At 51.8% G+C, this 21,546-nt stretch overlaps 1 protein-coding gene across 5 annotated transcripts; it reads left to right on the top strand.

Annotated features, from left to right (window-relative positions):
• Positions 1-2,409: 2,409 nt before the first annotated feature.
• On the top strand, positions 2,410-21,449 carry LOC102519927 (N-acetyllactosaminide beta-1,3-N-acetylglucosaminyltransferase 4). Of its 5 annotated transcripts, none has more exons than XM_032471307.1 (13): positions 2,410-2,564; positions 3,551-3,811; positions 4,408-4,518; positions 5,713-5,831; positions 7,336-7,574; positions 8,213-8,400; positions 8,944-9,179; positions 12,385-12,526; positions 12,685-12,849; positions 12,940-13,128; positions 13,504-13,531; positions 13,653-13,700; positions 20,226-21,449. In XM_032471307.1, exons 1-13 carry the CDS (start codon positions 2,472-2,474, stop codon positions 21,305-21,307), a joined length of 2,901 nt encoding a protein of 966 aa, XP_032327198.1. In that variant the 5' UTR covers positions 2,410-2,471; the 3' UTR covers positions 21,308-21,449. The 5 variants fall into 5 exon arrangements, with proteins under 5 accessions (XP_032327198.1, XP_032327197.1, XP_032327199.1 ...); XM_032471306.1 differs by having other exon boundaries at positions 5,713-5,852; XM_032471308.1 differs by lacking the exon at positions 20,226-21,449 and adding an exon at positions 17,318-17,472 and having other exon boundaries at positions 5,713-5,852.
• Positions 21,450-21,546: the final 97 nt, after the last annotated feature.

Below are 21,546 nucleotides of genomic sequence, written 5' to 3'. Positions count from 1 at the left end.
GGCGGAAATGATTGGCCCCACCATAAGCCACGGAGAGGTCAAAGAAGATAAAGCCTGAATAGACACACTTGGTTTGAGAACATGAGGTCATTGGGGACTTTGCTAGGAGAGTCTGAATAAATTGTTGGGGGGCGGAAGCCATATTGTGGTGGTTTGGGAATTGAGGAAAAAGTAAAACCACTCCATTGCTTCATCAGGATCCTAGAGTCCTCCCTGAATCATCTCTTTGATTTGTTTATATCACTACAGACTCATGGATATTTGTTTTATTCTTTAGTGGAACATATGGTTTCCTTTTGGCTTTCATTTCCCAGCTTTGGAGAGTTTTTCTAATAATAGTAAAGGTGTCTGATATAGGACTGTCAAAAAGAACGACAGATGTCCACAAGAGTGGGTGTTTTTGGAAGGATCACAATCAATAAACTAGACTTCTTCAAAATTATTATTTTTTTCTCTTTTAAAGACACTGTTAAGAAGATAAAAAGATGAGCCAAGACTAGGAGAAACATGTTCACCAGTCGCAAATCTGAAAAAGGACTTGTGAGCAAAATGTATAATGAATGCTCAAAACTCAATTTTGTGGTTTAGGTAGTGGTTTCTTAAGATGATACCAAAAGTACAAGCAACCAAAGAAAACACAGATAAATTACATCGCAAAAATTAAAAAACTTTTGTTTGTCAAGGGACACTATCAAGAAAGTGACAGACAACCCCCAGAATGGGAGAAAATCACATATAAGACAAGGGGCTAGTATCCAGAATATATAAATACTCTTACAACTCAACAATAAAAAGACAACCCAATTTAAAAGTGACCAAAATATTTGAATAGATTTTTCTCCAAAGAAGATATACAAATGGCCAATAAACACGAAAAGATGATCAAAATAATTAGGCATAAAGGAAATGCAAATAAAAACCACAATGAGATGCTACGTCACACCTATTAATTAAGATGGATATAATTATTTAAAATGTAAAATAATAGGTATTGGTGAGGATATAAAAAAAATTGGAACCCTCATATATTGCTGGTAGAAATGTAAAATGGTACAGCTTCTGTGCAAAACGGTTTTGAAGTGTCCTCAAAACATTAAACATACAGTTACCACGTGACCCAGCAATTTCATTGCTAGGTATCTACCGAAGAGACAAGAAAACATATGTTCATACAGAACTTGTACATGAATGTTCATGGCAGCATTATTCATAAAAGTCAAGAAGTGGAAACAACCCAAATGTTCATCAACCAATGAATGGATAAGCAAAACCCAGTCTGTCCCTATAGCATTATTATTCAGTCATAGAAAGGAACGAAGTACTGACCCAGGCCACAACACAGATGAACCTTGAAGACATTAGGCTGCGAAAGAAGCCACTCACATAAGGACGAATACTGTATAAGTCCACTTACATGAAATATCTAGAAGAGGCAAATCCACAGAGGAAGAAAGCAGATTTGTGGTTACCAGGGCTGGGCAAATAGGGGGGTGGGGTTGACTGCTAATGGGTAAGGTATTTCCTTTTGGGGTAAGGGAAATGTTGAAAGTCAGACTACAGTGGTAGTTGCATTATTAATACAGTGGCCCTGTGACTCTACTGAAAACCACAGAACTGTACACTTTAAGCGGGTTAAACTAGATCTCAATCAAGATGTTGCATTTCCAGGGGGAGGCGGGTGTAGCTCACTGGTACAGTATGTGCTTAGCAGGCATGAGGTCCTGGGTTCAATCCCAGTATCTCCACTAAAAAAATAAATAAATAAACCTAATTACTGCCCCGTCCACCAAAAAAAAGTTGCATTTCCAAATTATAGGAACCTGATTAATTTCATAAAGCAGTGCTCAGGAGCCCCTACTGAGTGGCGGGCAGTGGGCTAGACGCTCTGAGGACCGGAGAGGCGAATGAGATTGAATCCGTGTGAAATGGGGCATTGGTATTAAACCAGTTGTCTAAGTGGACAGTGGTTAAAACCCCTGACTCAAGGATTAAAGAGACCCACCGTGGTGGAATCCACTGATTAGAGTGTTAAGATTGATCTTGGCCTCATTCCTCCTTTCCAGTTCTGTCAAAAGGGGTTAAGAATTAACACTTTATTCGGAGGGTGACTGGGAGGAGAAGTAACAACAGAGTAGCATATGGGGAGCGTCCGCGGCCCGCTGAGGGCACCACAGTTATCGCCCCCAGCTGTGCCGGGGAGTGTATGATGATCCCACTTTTACAGCTGCGAGCACAGATGAGGTGGGAAGAGAAAACGCAGCCCGTCTGGGTCTGAGTCGGGGTCTCGGATTCCCGGCCAGGAAAAGTGCGCAGGTTCCGGGAAGTAATGGGTCCCAGGAGCGCCCGCGCCCCCGCGCGCCCCCGCCGGCTCGAGCACGAGCACGCGCCGGGCCCCGGCGAGAGCTTCCGGGTGGTTGCCTAGCAACCGGCTGGCGTGGCGACCCCGCGGGCATGGAGGCGACCCCGCGGGCATGGAGGCGCCCGCCGGAACCGTGAGCACGGCGGTCCGGGAGCACCTGCGGCAGCTGTGTCTGCGCGAGTTCCCGTGCGGCATCGGCAGCTGGGTGCGGGCGCGGCCGCAGGAGGGGCATGGGAGTCTGGGGGACGGAGGGGACTGACCGGGGACCAGGCCAGGGCCGAGGAGCTGGGAGCGGGGCCGGGGTAGGTCTGGCCCCAGGAGCTGAACGGGCCGCCATTCCTGCGGGTTGGCTGACCTGGAGAAGCCTAAGAGGTCTGGATCTAGCCGTGTGGGGAGGGTGGGGACGGGGATGGACTGTGGGAACAGGGCCACTGCAGGGGTGGATGGAATAGGCCCCTACGCAGGCGCGTGGGGGCTGACCCAGGTAGGAGGGCAGAGCCCCCTCCTCCACCAGAGTGAGGCCCCATCCTGAGCACACCAGGTTGGTCCGGGGCAGGCCCCTGGCTGTCTTAAGGACACCAGGCTCCTTTGGGGATGAAAAGCTCATCCTGCAAACAGTGTCCGCAGTTAGGACCGTGCTGGATGTGGCCAGCTTGATGGGAGGAGGAGCACACATCCAGAACTGGGGGCTGCTCAAGTGTGCGGGGAAATACCTTGCGTCCTGACTGGTTCCTGTGGGCCTGATGGGAAGCTGGGGCCCCACATACCCTTGTAAGCTGGTTCCCATTTTCATAGAAGTGAAAACTGAGTAATCAGGGGACTAATGTTTTTGTTTCATCAACAAACACTTGTTGAGCACCTCCTGTGTGCCTGGCATGGTGCTGAGCTTTATTTAGGGTTTCACAGACGTCTCTCCAGAGGAAAGAGTGGGAGAGAATAAACTCAGGGACTGAATTCTTTCATCTTCCACTTATGTCATCTGAAGGTTCTGAATTTACTTTTTCAGCCTCGCTACCTCTTATCCAAAAACTTTTCCTTGACTAATTGCATCCCGCAGATTGCCTTTTGTGCCTTCTGGCTTCTAAACTATCCCTGATTGTCCTCTTTCACAATCGATCCCGTTTTGAGAGTTTGGAACGCATGAAAGGGCTGCGTCTTACAGAGGGACATTCTCTGTCTCCACGCCTGCAGAATAAGTCGCGCTTTCTTCCTCAAACTTCACGAGCATGGCGGGAGCTGGTCCCCAGAGAGGAGGAGGCGGTGAGCCCTGGGGAGGAGACGGTGGAGGACCTGCTGGGCCTGGTCCGAAGCCCCCACTCACCCTGGGCTCTGCCAGAGGCCTCAAGTGCAGAGGACTGTTTTCTGAGAGAACTGGCCATCCAGAACCCCCTGGTGCTCAAAGACAGCTTCTTCTACACCTACTTCAAGTCGCTGCGGGTGGTGGACAAGCAGGTGAGTGCGGGAACAGACCAGAACACAGAGTTGATGTTAAGGAGGCCACTCCCCTTATGGTACTTGGTGGGAAGACCCCGCTCTGCCCTCCTGCTGATTACTCGAAGGGCCAGACATCCTGCAGGGCAAGCTGGCACAGTCGATCACCCTAGAGAAGAGAGGCTGGGCCAGGCAGGGCCCCTGATGTCCTTGACGCTGAAGGGAACTGCGGATTCACAGAAGCCCCTGAAGCTTCTGGTCTGAACCTGCTGTGTGTAAACTGGAGTGATTCCTTAAGACCTTAGGGTTCACCGTGGCTCTGGGGTAGACAGCAAAGAAGTGGGATTCCTGCCCAGCAAGGGACATGGGACAGGGAGCTGGCAGTTGGACAACGCCTGCAGTCAGAGGAGGAGTGAGGGTTGAAGAGGTGAGGGGCCACTGCGGTGGCGGAGGCACCTGGATGCTGGCCGGAGGATGCAGGGAGGGAGAGGAAAGGGTGGGGCTGAGGGGGGTTGCTCTGAAGACAGATCCCCGTTGCTGTCCTCACGTGGACTCAGTTCCTGCCCCAGGGCTGCCTCGCCCACTAGAGCTCTGAGCTCCCTCTCCTTGCCTTCCAGGTGAGCCTGGTAGACAAAGACCTCCTGAAATTTGTGAAGCTTGAAGAGTTGATTCTGAGTGCTAATCTAATCAAGGAGATTGACCCCACCAACCTGCCCCCGACTCTCAAGGTAAAGGAGCCCAGGTTCTACTGGGGGCTCTGGCCAGTGCTGCCCAGAAGCCCGGCCTCTCCCCTGCCTCTGCCAAAGTTTAGTCCTTGTGTCTGTGTGCTAAGGCCAGCCCCAGGCTTTTGAGGCAGAAGCCAAATTCCTCACAAAGTTAAATAGAATTTCCATATAACCCAGTAATTAATTCCATTCCTAGGTCTATGCCCAGAGGGACTGAAGGCAGGAACTCAAACTGACTCTTGTATTCATAGCAGCCTTATTCACACAGCCAGAAAGTGGAGATCACCCACGTGTTAGCAACAGACAATCCATCAGCAAAATGTGGTGTATCCGTTCAGTGGAACGTTATTGATTCTCAGAAAGGAGCGATGACACATGTACAACATGATCAGACCTTGAAAACACGATGAAAGAGGCTAGACACAGAAGGCCTCGAATTAGATGATTCCACTGACATGAAATACCTGGAAGAGGCAAATCCATAGAGAAAGAAAGCAGATTAGAGGTTACTGGGGGCAGGGGACAGGGACTGGGGAATTGTTGCTCAATGGGTACAGAGTATCTGTTTGTAGCGATATAGTGTTGGAAATGGACAGTGATGGTAGTTGTCCACCAATGTGAATGGACTTAATGCTGCTGAACTTCGCGGTTAAAATGGAAAATTATGTTATATATATTTTACCACTATAGAAAGTTTTAAAATGTAGGCCAGGTTTTGTTATGAATCTTCAGATGTCAGAATGGGTCTCGATTTTAAATTAAATGTGAGACTAGTAGATTTGGTGGCAGAAGAGACTCAGGAATCTGGCTCAGTGCCCCACCCAAGAAAGAACCCGGCGAGGCCTTGGAGGAGAGATACAGCAACTCTGTTACCTTTGGGTTTATTCCCCATTCCATCTAGGATCCCTTCCACATCATGGGGTGAGGAGTTGCCGAAATGTTACGTAGCTCCTCTCCCCCAGCCCCACGACATCACCTCCACTCTAGATTTTAAAGTTTCCTCCACAAAAGAAGAGGAAACTTCCTGACACCTGCTGCAGGAGTACTTTCTTCGCAGATTTTTAAAAGGGTGTCCTGATGGACTCAGGGAGACAGGGTGTGAGTGCTTCGTAATTGCCCTCCTGCGTTGCCCAGGGCGGGAGGAGGGAAGTGGATTCTCGGCTGACCCGGCTCACAAGCGCCTTGGCCGTGTTGCAGGTGTTGGAACTTTACGGCAACAAGATGAGCAGCGTGGAGTGTCTGTGCTCCGGCCCGCCCCCGGGGCTGCAGCACTTGGGGCTGGGCCACAACAAGCTTCTGGGCCCGCTGGAGAGTCTGTACGTCACCAGCGACCACTGGTAACCCGGGAGCCCCACGTGGAAGAGGGGGAGGGGTTAAGCACTAGGTTTGGGCCGCTCCACCCTGGTGGCTGGGAAGACATGGCTTTGCTCTTTCCTATAATGACGCCTGGTTGGCTGCTGACACCAGACCTAGGATTTATTTCTCTGACCCAATAAACAAAAAAATCCCACCGAAGCCCAGAGAGGGGACACTGAGAGGGAGTGGGAGTGAGTGGGACCTTCTGCTTTGAGGACATGCTTTAGCTTTGGGGTTTCTGTTGACATTTGGGCTGGATAACTCTGCGCTGTGAGGTCTGTGCCGGGCACTGTGGGAAGCAGCATCCGCGGCCTCTGCCCACCAGATGCCGGCAGCCCCCACCCCGCACCAGCTGTGACAACCAAAAGTTCTCCAGACAGCACTGAATCCCACTTTGGGGGCAGAACAGCCCCCCCTTGAGAACTGCTGCCTGATGGACAACTCTTGGTTTGACCTTGTCTCCTTGGGGAGCAGTGGGGAACGGAAACCCCGGATCTGGGGAGCCTGAGTGGGTGGGAGACGCCCTGTGAAAGATCATCAGAGGAAGCGGGGCCAGAGGCCTGTGGAAGCTCACTGTGAACATCCCCTGGGGCTTAGGGTCACTGCCGTTCCCTCCTTCACAGCCAGGAAGGACACCAGGCGCAGGTCGCCCCCCTGTCCGTGCTCCCCAGGTAGCCTGGGAAGGTGCTCTGGGAAGCCCCCTCTCCCTGACCCTCATTTCCTTCCTCCTCCTCGTCCTCCTGCTCTCGGCCAAGCTGCCCCCACACAGCCTTGGCCACATCCGATTCCAGGTCCCTTCCTCCCACTGGCCGCAGCGCGGGAAGGAAACCTCCACTTTGGACTTTCTGTGACAGCCGGGTTCACTCATCCCCAGGACAGAGCCCCAAGGGTTCTGAGTTTTGATTTAGAAAACTGGCTTGCCATAACGTAACCTGCTCGTTGCTGAGTGTGGCTTTCATAGAAAAACATACATGGGAAGCCTCTGTCTCTCGCCGTTTTGAAATTAAAAGGAGGGTACGCTTCCTGCCGATCGATTTTGCTGTGTTTCCACCCATTCCCTTGAAGGTGACACTGGGGAGCGTCTGCGTGCTGGTCCCCACGAGATGCTCTTCTTGTGTGTTTCCCCGGACTGTTTTCCCGGGCTGGCCCGCCTCACCTGCAGGGTGAAAGCAGGAAGGGGGAGGTCAATCCGCCGAACTCAGTCAGCGGGAGACGGTCACCTGCGATCACAAATGGGCGCCGATGTGTCCCCCTGTGGGTTTTTTGTTGTTTCCCTCTGTTCTCAGAGCTGCCATCAGTTTGCTTTCTGGTTTGTGCAGTCGGGGGGCTGCCCCTGCCCCACTTCCCGGCCCCCCTCACTGGCCAGGTGGGCAAAGGGGCGGGGCCAGGCACCCCCAGCTTCCTGAGTCTGGATGGACGAGGCCTCTTCCCCTTGACTCCTGGATGGTCTTGCTCACCTTCTAGGCCCAACCTCGTCTCCCTGGACCTGAGCTTCAACGACCTGACGGACCTGAGGAGCATGGTGGCCAGCCTCAGAACGCTCCCGTGCCTGAGGCTGCTGGTGCTGCAGGGGAACCCTCTGGCCCTGGTGCCCTACTACCGGGGCTTCACCATCGACAGCCTGTCCCGGCTCTGCGTGCTGGACGACATCACAGTGACATCCAGTGAGAAGCATCAGTTCCGGGGGCTGAGGCACAGCGGGGGTAAGGGGCTGATGGGCAGGGCGAGGGGACGGGGGAGCCGCTTGCCCGTCCACCACCCTGCTGGGTGCACATGTCCATCTGTCACCCAACTCTCCGGCTGACCCAGACCCTGGTCACGTGTAGCTCACCTTCTTGGTCAGAGTTCTCTCCCAGATTTTGACCTTTGTGATTGAGATTTGGGGACAGAAGTGGTAGGGAGGCTGGGACCACCACGGTCCCCTCCCTTCCTAGGCAAAAGGGAAACATTCAATCAGTTTCTTCACTTCCATGGTGGCTTGAGATCACCCCCTTGTGGCTCCCACCACAAGCTGCATCAGAGCCTCCTCAAGGTCAGGGCGAGAAAACTGATAGTGATAGCTGCTGCGTGCCAGGCGACATGGTCCCGTCTGTAACCATCCTGCACTCCCATCACACAGATCTGGAAAACAAGGCTTGAGAGGAGGGGTGTCTTATGCAAAGGAGACTTACCCCCAAATCATTGTTTGAACTTGGCAGAGCTGGGATTTGAACTCAAGTCTGTGGGAAGAAAGAATGCAGGAGCCATGCTCACCTGCTCCCCCTGCCACCCCCATCCCCATCCGTCTGTCTGTCCACTTCACCCCTGGGGCTCCCCTCACCCCAGCCCCTCGCCCTTGCAGATCTCCTCACCCAGGAAGCACAGTTGGTGGTGACTATTGGAAATGTCCGAGGGGTTCTGGACACCTCGGTCTTGGACCCAGAACCAGGGCCCCAGGGCCCTTTCATCACTTACAGCTATTACGTAACCTACGATTTTGTGGAAGATGAAGAAGCCGAGGGAAATGGATACGGCGGCGTGCTGGCTGAGGTGCGTGCCCTCGGGCTGTCCTGGGAACGTGTGGGGCTCTGCTCTCAAGTCCATGGGGTCTACCGGCAGGCAGAACGGCTTTGAGGGCCCAGGGAAACTCTTAATGTGGATCTTCCCAATTCATACCCTGCTCCAAGCAGGAGACTGGCTTCGGCTCAGCCCCTTTCTTGCAGCTGGAGTAACTCTGGAGCAGCCCAGAATTTCCCAACTAGGCTGATGGCTTCCCAGCCCCGTTTCCAACTTCCCGTACACGTCCCATCTCCCTTCCCGTGAAGAGAAAACCCAATGATGTCATCAGACTAGGAGAAAAGTGAGGGTACCGTGTCTCATGCGGAAGTTACTGTTTTTGCTCTTAACACAGGACTTTCAGAAGAAATAAGACTTTCGTTTTTTTTTCTAACTTCCTGCCTCCCAAGCCCCTGTGTCTGCCGTGCGTCACACCCACCAAAACCCAGGCACCCGTTCACCCACCTTCGCGTCATCATGTCAGATGAGCGCCCGAGGACGGCAGCCCTGGGTGTGTTTTCGTGTTTTCTCTGGCAGATTGTCAAGCCCTCTCCCAGCACAGAGCAGCTGGGTGAGGATGTTCCTGAAGAGGTCGTAGAAGAGGCTGAAGACTCCGTAGAGTCCGGGCCAGTCTCCCAGTCGCAGTCGGGTGAGATGGAGGAGTCTCTGGTCTCTGGTGGGTCGGCACCCTTGCTGCGGACGTCTGTGGACTCTGCTGAAGAGCTGGCCAAGCTCCGGCCGCATCTGGATCCCCGGCTCTGCCCATCCCCGGGGTAAGGATGCACCCTGGTGGGGAGCAGGGCTGTGGGTCACCAGCTGGACCTGAGTTCAGACTGCACCTGCCTCCCCTTTCTCGTTTGGATCCTGAGTGTCCCCTGCAGCCCACTCCTGATCTGTGGGGTGAGACGGTTTAAATTTTTAATTCATCTAGGATTTATCTAACACGTGGTACAGATCTTCCAACCTGAGTAGCAGGTTCTTTCCTGCCCTAGTAAGTCCAGTCTCAGTCCATTCCACAGGCTTCGTGTGTATGAGACATATGAATAGGTTCATATTTCTCATGTATGAATAGATAGATGTTTTGCCTTATTTGATCATGCTTTTTGATGATGATGAATTTTACAAGAACTGAAGAGTCAGTTCTCACTTAGTATTGAAGCTCTGTTAACTGATTTTGTACTAATTTCAAAACATCGAGCCTGGTTTGGCTTTATTGGTTGATTGATTGCAAAATTCCTGTTAATCCGCTTTTTGCCGTTACTTGGTTCTTCTGATGACCAGAAGGGCAGAAAGCACAATTTGCAGCTGAGGTCTAGTGGGCTGAGCTTTCCCTTCGCACAGAATTACTTCGCTGCTGATGCCCTCAAGGAATGTGAGAAGCCAGCTGCTGTCAAAGTGTGTTGAAAGAACTATTTTTGTTTAAATTATTTAAAACCTCAACAGAGCGTGAGTGATACAGGCTTGTCAAGACTGCGGGGGCAGCGGAAATCGCTCAGGCCCTGGTACTGGTGCTCCCACCGGTGCCGGAGCAGCTGGCCCGCCGCAGGGAGGGCGGTGATGGAGGCAGCCCTTCCGCGCCGGTGCGCGGAGTTAATCACAGCCGCCGCTGCCACCGCTGCTGCTGCTGTTGTCATTTTGGAAAGATGCACAAAAACATTAAGAGCCACAAAGAATTCTACCACATTAGCCCCAGTCGCCTAATGGATAAGGCACTGGCCTCCGAAAGCCAGGGATTGTGGGTTCGGGTCCCACCTGGGGTACCAAAAAAAAAAATGAATTCTACCACTTTAAAGATCGTGTTAATTATAAAACAAAAGCTTCCTCACCTCCATCCAAGTCATCCCACACAATTAACTACTCTTAACAGGCATGATTCTGGGTGTGAGGCTCGCAGAGAGCCAGCAAGATACTTCATCTCGGTGTGTTCCGTGGGGCCCTCACCCAAGTCGGGAGGGACCCGCACCAACGGCGGGCAGTGGACGCTCAGCGTGAGGAGCGCTGCCCTCTGGCAGGTACAGGGGGGCGTCCGCGCTCCTGTGATGGGCACGTAGATTTAGGAGAAAACGGCCGAAGGAAGATGGAATATGGAAGAAGGTGGAGATTGGAAAGACATAGAGCTGGAAAGGTGGACAGACAGAGAGAAAGCCTGCTTCCTCCTGATGGGAAACTGTTAAAAGTTTTCAGCAGAGGAGTCCCAAGTCAGACGTGCAGTCTAGGAAGATGACCGTAGCGGAGATGCTGGCCTGCAAACAGACCGTGTCAGCAGCTCCTTTCTTTCATCTAGTAGATTTTTGAATGCCATCCTTGGCGTGTTTGTGTACACAATTTTATCATTGGGTTTTTTTTTTTTGCATACATTTTAAATTTCAGGAGGTTATGACATTTCTTTAATCTGGGAAGTATGTATTCACACTCTGTCTCAGATTCTTTCTGTCCGCATCCCTGATTTTTAACATCACATGTACTTCCTCTAGTTTTATGTTGCCCTCTTAACGTGCGTTTTGCACAGCTGATCTGCAAGCCCTGGACTGGCATTGTTATTTTGTTGAATGCAGCCTCTATTATACTTTGATCCGTAACTTTATCTTTGATTGCACTCTACTTGGAGGAAAAGATTTTCTCCCGCCTTGGTGCTGGAGTAAGTCTTGTATTCTCTTCTAGTTTTTAAAATTCATGTTTAACTCAGATTTACCTTAAATTTGTGACAGTATGTTGTTATTGCTCCTCCAGGCTGTGACCGAGTTGTTAAAACAACACGCGTCACACTGCTTCCTCGTGGTTATCACGCACATTGTAATTCCAACCTAACTCCTACGGATTCTGAATTCTAGTCTGGGGGACTCGTTGTTCCTGCTTTAGACCCAATATATTACTATTTTGAGAATTTTTACTCTCCAGTATACTTTAGAAATCCAGTGGCACAGATAACTGATTTATTAATGAATCCATTCATTCATCAAGTGCTTGTCTTGATTTGCCAGGAGCTAGATTAGGCACGAGGCATTTGAAAATGAGTAATGCGGCATCATATTCCTGGAGTTCACAGTTTTCAGCATCTTTTTTTTTTTTTTTTTTACTGTGGTGAAAGACACATAACTTAAAATTTACCATTTTAACCATTTTTTCAGTGGACAGTTCAGTGTCATTAAAGGCATTCACATTGTTGTGCACCCATCACCACCATCCAGCTCTAGAACTTTTCACCTTCCCAAACGGAAACTGTGTTTCTGTGAAACAAAACTCCCCATTTCCTCCTCCCTCAGCCCCCGGGAACCTCTATTCTACTTTCCTTCTTTATGAATCTGATTATTCCAGGTACCTCATGTAAGTGGAATTCGACAATATTTATCGTTTTGTGTCTGGTTTATTGCATAATGTCTACAAAGTTTGTCCATGTTGTATCAAGTCAGAATTTCAGTCCCTTTAGTTAAGGCTGAGTCACAGTCCATTGTACGGCTGTCCCATCTTTTCTTTATCCGTCACTCGGGTGGTCCCTGCCTTTTGGCTGTTATGAAGGATGCTGTTGTGAACGCCAGTGTACAGACATCTGCTTGAGTCCCTGTGGTCCTAAGTCTGCTTAGAATTAGAAATTAGCAGAATGAATTTCCACCTCAGTTTGCCAGGCCTTGTGACATTCCCAGGAGAATTTTGCTTGGCACTTTGTGATGACTCAGGAAATTCATCATGAATCTACTTTTTTTTTACAACTACTTTGCTGAACTTAAAAAAAAAACTTTTGATTCATGTTTGGTTGTTTTCCATGTTGTTCGGTGCACAGTCAGGCCCCTGAAGCATGTCTCCACTCGGCATTTATCATTTTGTTTTCTCCTCTGTGCCCGTATGGGTCCTAGCCCTCTGGCCCCAGCCTCCCTGGGGGGCTGGCCCCGCAGTCCCACGCTGTGCCCGCACAGCCTTGTCCCTGGTCCCCGGTACAGCCCCCGGGTGACGGCCCCCGTGTCTTCATCTTCCCTCCCCCAGGACAGTCCTGTTCAGCACAGTTCGCAAGCCCTGGGCGGACGTCATCCCCTGCAACTACGAAATGCAGCACACGCTGAGCGACCTGGTGCCGCTCAAGGCCTTTCTCATGTCAGGAACCACTGTCACCATCGTGGAGGAGAAGGTGGGCGCGCGGCTGGAATTCGCCAGGGGCCTCACACTGCCCTCTTCTGCTCTGTTCTTTTCTGTCTGGGTGTGTGAAGCCCCGCTCCCTTGTTGGTGGAGTCTCAGCGCCTTTCCAGAAAGATGCCGTCTAGCCCCGACCTGGCCTCCGTCCCCTAGATTCTCTCCTGGCCTGTGGTGCCGCCTTCCCCCGACAGCCCCCTGCCTGCCAAGAAAGGAAAAGGGGAGAAGGACAAGAAAGGGAAGAAGGAGAAAGAGGAGAAAGACAAGAAGGGAAAAGATGGGAAAGACAAGGCAGGCAAAGGGGAGAAGGATGCAGCCAAGGTACCTCCGGGCGGGGGCGGCCGGGGAGGAGGGAGGGCGCCCCCCACAGCCCCTGCCCGCCCCGTCCACCTGCCCGGCCTCTCCCCGCAGGAGCAGAAGGAGGGCAAGAAGAAGAAGGAGCTTCTGAAGGATCTGTGTCAGGACCCGCCCATCCTGCGCGTGCTGGGCAGCGGCCGGGTTGCCCTGGAGCCCCTGCTTGCAGGGGAGCCATTCGTGTCCACCGTGTGCGACTTTGGGGTGATCCGCACCTTGGAGACTGACAAGCTGACGTTTTTCAGGGTACAGCAGGGCCCCTGCACAAGGAAGCGCTTGGGCAGGGAAGGGCAGTGGCCAGGCCACGGAGGGAGGGGAAGTGGGCTAAGGGTGGGGCCCAGAACCACGGGAAGAGGGGCAGTAGAAGGGAGGGGCAGCAGGAGGAAGGGCCATCATGAGGCAAGGGTCACCTGCACGTGGGCAGCCTTCTCAGGTGCGGGGGGCCAGGCAAGCGGGCAGGTGGGGCAGCTCCTTGCAGGAGACCCCGCCTTGCCTTCCTGGTCCAAGAGAGGCCCTGGCCGGGGTGAGAATGCCCACGGGAGGGCACTGGAATCTGCACCCACTCCTTCCCCAGCACCCCCTACTCCAGTGAGGAGTCTATTGTGTGGTTCTTTTTCTTAGGATTCAAAGAATAAGAAAGCGAGAAAGGGTAAGGACTGATGATGGCGACAGGGCAGGGAGTGCTTCCCAAGCACCAGTCCTCGCCCCTCCGGGTTGCTATGAAATGGCTCAGCCTGGGTGGCTTAGAAACAACAGACGTTTGTTTCTAGATGCTATGGAGGCTAAGAAGTCCAAGACGAAGTTGCCAGCAGCCATTGGTAAGAGTCCTGTCCCTGGCTCACAGCTGGTGCCAGCTCCCTGGTCCTCACATGGTGGAAGGGGAGGGTGGTCTCCCTCTGTGCTCAGGACACAGTCCCCTTCCAAAGGCCCCCACCTCCCTAATATCATCACCTTTGGGGGCTGGGATTTCAACATATGAATTTGGAGGGAGGGACACAAATATAGCAGAACCTGCTGAGGGGTCAGCCCAACTGGGGACAAGGGGATAGAAGGATGGAGAATTGTATCTTCCAGCCAGTGGGAAGGCCATGCCCACCCTGGGGACCAAACCCTGTGTCTTCCCTGCCACCCTGAGGTGCAGCGGCCTGCTGCGGTTATGACACGGGCAGGAGAGGCACTCTGGGCAGAGGCCAGGATAAAATGGGTGGGGAGGCTCAGTGCTGGGAGCGGCCCGGTGTCCTTCTGGCTCAGCTGTGGTCCTGCTCCAGCTTGGGGTCATTAGCCCATATTTGCTGTATGAGGAGCCTGGGCTTGTGGTCCGGGCAGTGGCAGCCATCGATATCGGTAAGTTTTAGATTTCAGTTTTAGAAAGAACTGTCTGGCTTGGAGGGAGAGAGGAGGGAATCCAGCTGGGAGACTACTACAGAACTGTAAGTGAGGATCTGGGCAGCATTATTCACAATAGCCAAAAAGTGGAGATGGTAATTGTGGGCAAATACGGACTCGTTATTAAATATCTTTACATGACAGTTGATTATTTAATGCAAAAAGTAAGTGTACTGTGGTGCCCATATGTAGAAGTGAAATGGACGCTAAAAATAGCACAGAAGCTAAGGGTGGGAGCAAGGAGAGAACGTGTGTGTCTGTAAGGTTCTTCCGGTCACTGTACGTGGAGCGGTGTAATAACCCCTGACGCGAGACTGTGATAAGTTAAAGATATTTATTTTAAGCTCTAAACAATGAGTTTAGATAAAAAATAAACAAAAGTTTATTTTAAACTCTAAAATGACACAACAAAGATTTGTAGCTTACTAGCCAACAGAGGAAAGAAGACAGAGATCATAAAAATATTCAGTTCATCTAAATGTGGAAACAAAAAGAAACAATATACGGGATAAATAGAAAACAAATAACAAGGTGGTAGTCTTAAACCCAATTACTTCAGTAGTCACACTGAATATAAGGGGCCTAAATACCCAATTAAAAAGCAGAGATGATATAATTAGATAAGAAGGACAACTATATGCTACCTACCAGAAACCCACTTTAAATAGGAAGATACAAAACTGTTAAAAGGGTGGAAAAAGCTATTCATGTTACCGCTAATCAAAAGAAAATGGGAGCACTGTATTAATATTGGGCAGCGTAGACTCCAGAGCAAAGACTGTTACCAGGGATAAGGAGTGTCATTTCATAATAATAAAGGAGTCAGTTCATCAGGAGGATGTAACAGTCCTGAACATGTATGCACCTAATAACTGAGCTTCAAAATACATAAAACAAAAACTGATAGAAGTACAAGAAAAGGTAAACAAATCCAAAATTATATTCAGAGATTTCAGTACACCTCTCTAAGTAATTGTTGATAGAACAAGTAGACGGAAAACCAGTAAGGATATAGAAGATTTGAATCATACTGCCAATCACCTTGAGCTAACTGATGCCTGTAGAGTAAGCCATCCAGTAACACACACCACACACACACACACATGCACACGCACGCACACACACACACACACTCTTTGAGTGCACACAGAACTGAGATAATTCTATAACCTGGGCCATAAAACAAGTTTCAATAGTTTAAAAGAATTCAAGTCACATAGTATCCTCTATGACCACAGTGGAATTAAATTAGAAATCAGTAACAAAGATATTTGCAAAATCCCCAAAGTTTTAGAAACTACATAGCACACTTCTAAATAACCCATGGGTCAAAGAAGAAATCAAAAGGGAAATTAGATAGCATTTTGAACTGAAGGAAAATAAAAATACAAAATACCCAAATGAGTTGGATGTAACTAAAGCAGTTATTTAGAGAGAAGTGAATAGCCCTACTACCTGTATCAGAAAAGCATCTAAAACTAACAAGTGAGTTTAACAGGGTTGCAGAATACAGGATCAGTACTCAAAAATGATTGCCATATACTAGCAATGAACAATGAAATACTGAAATTTTAAAACAATACTATTTACAGTAGCACTGAAAAAATATAAAACAGGGATAAACCTGACCAAGGATGTAGACATTCTGTATACTGAAAACCATAAAATGCTGCTGAGAAAAATCAAAGACCTAAATAGGTGGGGGGTTATACTATGTACGTAAGACCAGGAGATTCAATGTTGTTAAACTGTTGGTTTTCCTCAGATTGATCTACATGTTTAATATCATCTCAGTCATAACCCTGGAGGGGTTTTTTTGGGGGGGGCGGGGGGTAGAAATCAGCAAGCTGATTCTAAAGTTCATATAGAAATTCAAAGAACCTAGAATAGCCAAAACAACTTTGAAAAAGAACAAAGGACTTACACTACTGGACTTCAAGACCTGTACAAATATGGTCAAGAGATTTGTGATTGAGCCATGGGGGTAAAATGGGCTTTAAAAAGAAAAACTTTTTTTTCCATATTTTCACAAACCGCTTTAATATCTGGCTTAATTGAGGACAGCTGTGTTTGCATAGCTGCTTCTGCAGTCAGTCTCTGCTGCTTCTGCAGTCAGTCTCTGTGATGTGTCAGTGTGGTTGAAGTGTATGAAGACTGTCCAACCTCAAGGACGTATACTGGAAAAGAGAAATATTTCAATAGGCTTTTAAGTAATTGTGGCTATTCTTCTTTGACATTACATCAAATTTGACAACTAGTAGTTTTTTTTTACAGGTTGTTACAATGTGAAAACAATCTATATGGATGAATTTTCTCATAATCAGTTATGTTAAAATCTCTTGGTCTACATCGCTTTTTTTCTCACTTTGCATTTTGAATGGCTGTCACATCCGCGGACAAATGGTAACTTACATCTGGCAGTTGTGTATTTGTAAAAATAACAACTGCTATTTGTAAAATAAGTTATTTGCTCACTGAGTTATGCAGATCTTCCAACTGCTGACACATTTCTTTATCCATTATCCAAAAATCGCATTCTTTATCACTACCCACAGCGTAAGAAAAGGCTTAGAGTATTGGAAAACTGTTAAGTTCATGGAGGCAGATACAATGTTCCAAAATTCTAATTTCTACTTGAAAGCTCGAATGTTATAAATGTATTTGTCAAAATGCTTTCAGTTGTTTTCCCTGAAGTGGCAGGACTGCTTTATTCGTTTTTCAGAAAATGCCTGCCCAGTGCTCACGTCGGGATAAACAAGTTTGTCAGGTGAAAAAGGTGTTCCAGGAAAAAGGCGCTAGTTCGTCTTGTAACTCAAAACAGCTGAGACTGGTTAAATGACCTAATTAGATGTGGTTTAGGTTTATTCCTTATTACGGTTTAGACCGGAGGGCGGAATGCGGTTGTGACACTGTGGTCGCCTTGGAGCGGAGGCCAGGTTTGCGTTTCGGGGACGTGCGACGAGCGGGTCGGGGGCGGCCGGGCAAGCCAGACCTTTCGCGCTGCCGCTCATCGCTCCGCATTCACATACTCGTGTTTTTATCTCCTCAGAAAAGGGAAAATCTTTGGTTTCAGTGTACGAAAGCAACTACCACCCAGACCCCCTGACGGTGGAGGTCCAGATCCAGCTGACCCAGTGCCGCTCGGCGGAGGAGGCGCTCCGGGCGCTGGTCCTGTAGGGCGAGGGATTAAAGGCTGTTCTGAGACCCCGGCTCCGCGTCTGTCCCGCCGCGCGTCCCGGGAGCGGGGCTCAGGGCGCGGGATGCTGGCGGGCGGCTCGGGGACCTGGCCGGGGAGAACCGGGACGGGCTCGGAGGGGAGGGGACCCGGGGCCCGCCCCCCAGAAGCCCCGCCCCAAGCCGCCTCCGCGGCCGGGCAGGTGGGCAGCCCGGGGGCGTGGCCGGCGCGACGGGGCCCCGCCTCCCGCACGAGCCGTGCCGGGCAAGGTGCGCTCAGCGGGCGGTCCGGGAGCGGGTTCCACTGCGCGAGCTTCTCGCCTGTGCCCGCTCGGCGTCGCGGCTCAGGTACGTCTGCGAGTGGCGGGTGGCGCCGGGCCGCTGCTGGGAGGGGGCTGGCCCGCTGTGAGCCGAGGGGCGCCGACCCCCAGCCCGGGAAGCGCAGGTTTGGCCGCGGCGGGGCGGTGGCCGCACTGCCCGGCGGGAGGGCGGCTTTTCTCCCCCATTGGACCAGGCGGCCTCCTGCTGCCTCTCGGCTTCTGTTCGCCCTCTGGGGCGACAGTGGCCGGAGCCGGGCGTTGTGGACGGGGAGAGCCTGAGCGGCTTGCCCGGGACGCCGCGGCGGGCAGCCCTGCTCGCTGTGCTTAGGCCGGGAGCGGTGTCGACCGCGGGGCTCTGGTCCTTGCTCTGGGCACCCCGGGGCCTTTGCGCCCCCACAACAGCACTTTATAGAGACTGTAGCTTGGAGAGAATGAACCAGCCCTTGACTCTTTCCCTCACTGTAGCATGTTGGGTCACAGAGACCTTTTAGGACCCGGGGCAGCTATCACCCCAGAAACAATTTCAGAACCTTAGGACTCAGCGCCCAATTGGAGGGGGCCGTGCACTCGCTGAAGCCCATGCTGGTTAAGGACCAGGCTTGGGCTCACGGTATGGAGAGAGGCATACGCTCAGCAGGAACTGAATTCGATTCCTAGTAGGTGTGTGGAAGTGGGGAGCAGAGGAATGGTCCCCGTCACTGCGGTGGAGAGTTGCAGTTGAGTTCCCGCAGCAGAGGTCCGAGGGTGGGGGTGGGAGGGTGTTGGGTGCCTGCATCGGGGGCGCCTTAGGCAAAGGGGAAATCTTGTCCACAGCGCATCTCAGCCTGGGCCTCTGAAATGCACAAGTCAAAACCAAACGGCTGGCTTTGCGCACTTCTCAGTAAATGGCATTATCAACCCCCTTCCCCCAGCGGCCCTCACCCACAGCCGGCGTATCTTCCACACCTGAAATCCACTTTCCACTCCTGAAATTCACCTGGCTCTTACTCGCTCCACAGCCACCACCCTAGTCCCAGCTGCGCCTGGGTTCTGATTAATGCAACAGTTTGCTAGCTGGTCTCCTGTCTCCATTCTTGCCCTTCCACAATCCATTATCTAAGCGGCAGCAGTAGTGACCTTTCAAACAATGTGAATTCTTTACTGCCTCTGCTAAGTCCTCCAAGGGATCTCCATGGTGCTTACAATATATATAACCCCAAGTGCTTTCCCAATCCCCTCACCACTGCCTTTGCCTCCCTCCTTGTGCTCTTGTTCCGCTTCACCACCTACCACTTTCCTCCTTGCTCTTTACCCTCAGGCCACGCCACCCACCTGTCCCGCTTCAGGAGCTCCGCACGTAACTGCTCCCTCTGCCCGGCACACACTCCAGCAGTCTTCATGTGGTTTGGTCCCTTACTTCATTCACTTCTTGCTCAGATGTCCTTTTTCAAGGAGGGCTTTCTAAACTCCTGTAGGTTAAAATAACCTTCCCAGTCGCTGTATTTCATCACACTGCTTTAATTTCTTCTCAGCACTATCTGAAGTTTGTACTTTTTTTGGTCTCTGTGAGGGCTGTGACCCTGCCTGTCTTGGCATCCCTAGCCTCTAGAAGAGATTCTTTTGCGGCAGTGGTGGCGGCGACGACCAGGATGAGGTTAACGTGGGTACACTGGATGAAGTGACGGCTGGCTGGACCGGGGCATGGCAGGGGAGGTGACCAGGAGGGGGATGGAGGCCTGGCTTTGCTACTGTGGACCTTGGGCAGGTTACTGTGCTAAGTTACCATTTCTCAGCCTTCTCTCTGGGTCGCTGGGAGACTTGCTGAGAGAAAACCAGAACTCGGTGGTGGGGACAAGTGAGGCGTGGCCCCCGGAAGCCATCCTGGTACAGGTCTCCAGCTTGCTTTCCTGCTCTTCCTGTGTGTTTTTCCCCTAAAGTCCCATTTAAATGACTCCCCAGGAAACTCAGGCTACTTCAGGCAGATGTTCTGTGGTGGCCACAGCCCCCTGCTGCTGCCCTGCAGTGGCTTCCTTTCCCTGGAGGAGCAAACTCCTAAAGGGCAGTGCCTCGGGCTGTCACCTGAGACAGGAAACTCAGGGTCTGCCACCAACAGACCAGACTCCACTTTGGTTTTTTTGGAAATAAGCTGTGCCCTTTTCACTAAAGCTCATTAAGTACTTGAGTTTCCTGGGACATGCTGACAACACTCGTGGTGCCTCAGTTTTAAAGTGGCTGCAAGTCCTTCTGGAGAAAAAGTTGACCCCACAGCCGCCGATGACAGAAGGAAAGTGGGGGCTGGCAGAGCAGGTGTGCGGGGTCTGTCCCCTGGGAGAGGGACTCTGGAAAGAGTCAGCAGAAACACTGATAAGAATCAAAGGACGTCCCAGGGACTAAGCCGCTGAGCCGTGGGTAACCGCTGCTCCTGGAACTGGGAGGGGGAGGCCGGGGAAGGGCCCAGGCCGCTCACCCGCGCTTTCCTCGCAGGACGCGCCATGCTCCGCAGGCTGGGCTGGCTGGTCCTGTACAGCCTCGCGGTGCTGCTGCTCAGCTGCCTGTTCTTCCTGAAGAAGGGGGCCCAGCCAGCCGGGGACCCCGGGGCCCACCGGCCCTTCTGGGCTCCCGCAGGGCCCCGCCGCAGCCAGTGTCCACCCAACCACACGGTGGCTAATGCTTCCCTGTTCCTGCCTCACCGCCACCGCCTCTTCTTGACGTACCGCCACTGCCGCAACTTCTCCATCTTGCTGGAGCCTTCGGGCTGTGCAGAGGACACCTTTCTGCTCCTGGCCATCAAGTCGCAGCCTGGCCACGTGGAGCGGCGTGCAGCCATCCGCAGCACCTGGGGCCGGGCAGGAAGCTGGGCTAAGGGCCAGCAGCTGAAGCTGGTGTTCCTCCTGGGGGTGGCGGGACCTGCGCCCCCAGCCCAGCTGCTGGCCTACGAGAGTCGGGAGTTTGACGATATCCTACAGTGGGACTTTGCTGAGGACTTCTTCAACCTGACACTCAAGGAGCTGCACCTGCAGCGCTGGGTGGCGGCTGCCTGTCCCCAGGCCCGCTTCATGCTAAAGGGAGATGATGATGTCTTTGTGCATGTCCCCAATGTGCTGGAGTTCCTGGATGGGTGGGACCCGGCCCAGGATCTCCTGGTGGGAGATGTCATCCGCCAGGCCCTGCCCAACAGGAACACCAAAGTCAAATATTTCATCCCACCTTCCATGTATAGGGCCCGCCACTACCCGCCCTATGCTGGGGGTGGAGGGTATGTCATGTCCAGAGCCACCGTGCAGCGCCTCCAAGCGGCCGTGGAAGAGGCCGAACTCTTCCCCATTGATGACGTCTTTGTAGGTATGTGCCTGAGAAAGCTGGGGGTGAGCCCCATGCACCACGCAGGCTTCAAAATGTTTGGAATCCGGCGGCCCCTGGACCCTCTGGACCCCTGCCTGTACAGAGGGCTCCTCCTGGTGCACCGCCTCAGCCCCCTGGAGATGTGGACCATGTGGGCGCTGGTGACAGATGAGGGGCTCAAGTGTGCACCTGCCCCCTTGCCCCAGCTTCGAGGGGTGGGTTGAGCGAGGGGACTTTAATTTTCCAATCATGATGAGAAACTGAGAACCTTGAAACTTGGCCCTCAATGGTCTACAGGAAATGCTGACTTCATTTTTGTAACCCCCAGCAAACCCTGCTAACTTTGATTAAAACATTGAAACTGGCTAGCTAGTACCAGCATGTGTTGAATGGGCAAAAATGCAGCGATTGCAGAGCTCTGTGGGGGCCTCCTGGAGCCCCAGGGGCCCCTCCAGTCTGGGGG

The sequence above is a fragment of the Camelus ferus genome, chromosome 32, assembly GCF_009834535.1.
Source record: "Camelus ferus isolate YT-003-E chromosome 32, BCGSAC_Cfer_1.0, whole genome shotgun sequence".
Taxonomy (NCBI): Eukaryota; Metazoa; Chordata; class Mammalia; order Artiodactyla; family Camelidae; genus Camelus; species Camelus ferus.
The sequence above is the reverse complement of the archived record's forward strand: the minus strand, read 5'-3'. Positions and strand labels throughout refer to the sequence as shown.

Excerpts from the sequence above, each read along its gene's own strand:
- LOC102519927 (XM_032471306.1), top strand. The coding sequence starts at position 2,472 with ATGGAGGCGCCCGCCGGAACCGTGAGCACGGCGGTCCGGGAGCACCTG. Across the intron at positions 5,853-7,335 it reads TACGTCACCAGCGACCACTG|GCCCAACCTCGTCTCCCTGG; the intron begins GTAACCCGGGAG and ends CTCACCTTCTAG. Across the intron at positions 12,527-12,684 it reads TCACCATCGTGGAGGAGAAG|ATTCTCTCCTGGCCTGTGGT; the intron begins GTGGGCGCGCGG and ends TCCGTCCCCTAG.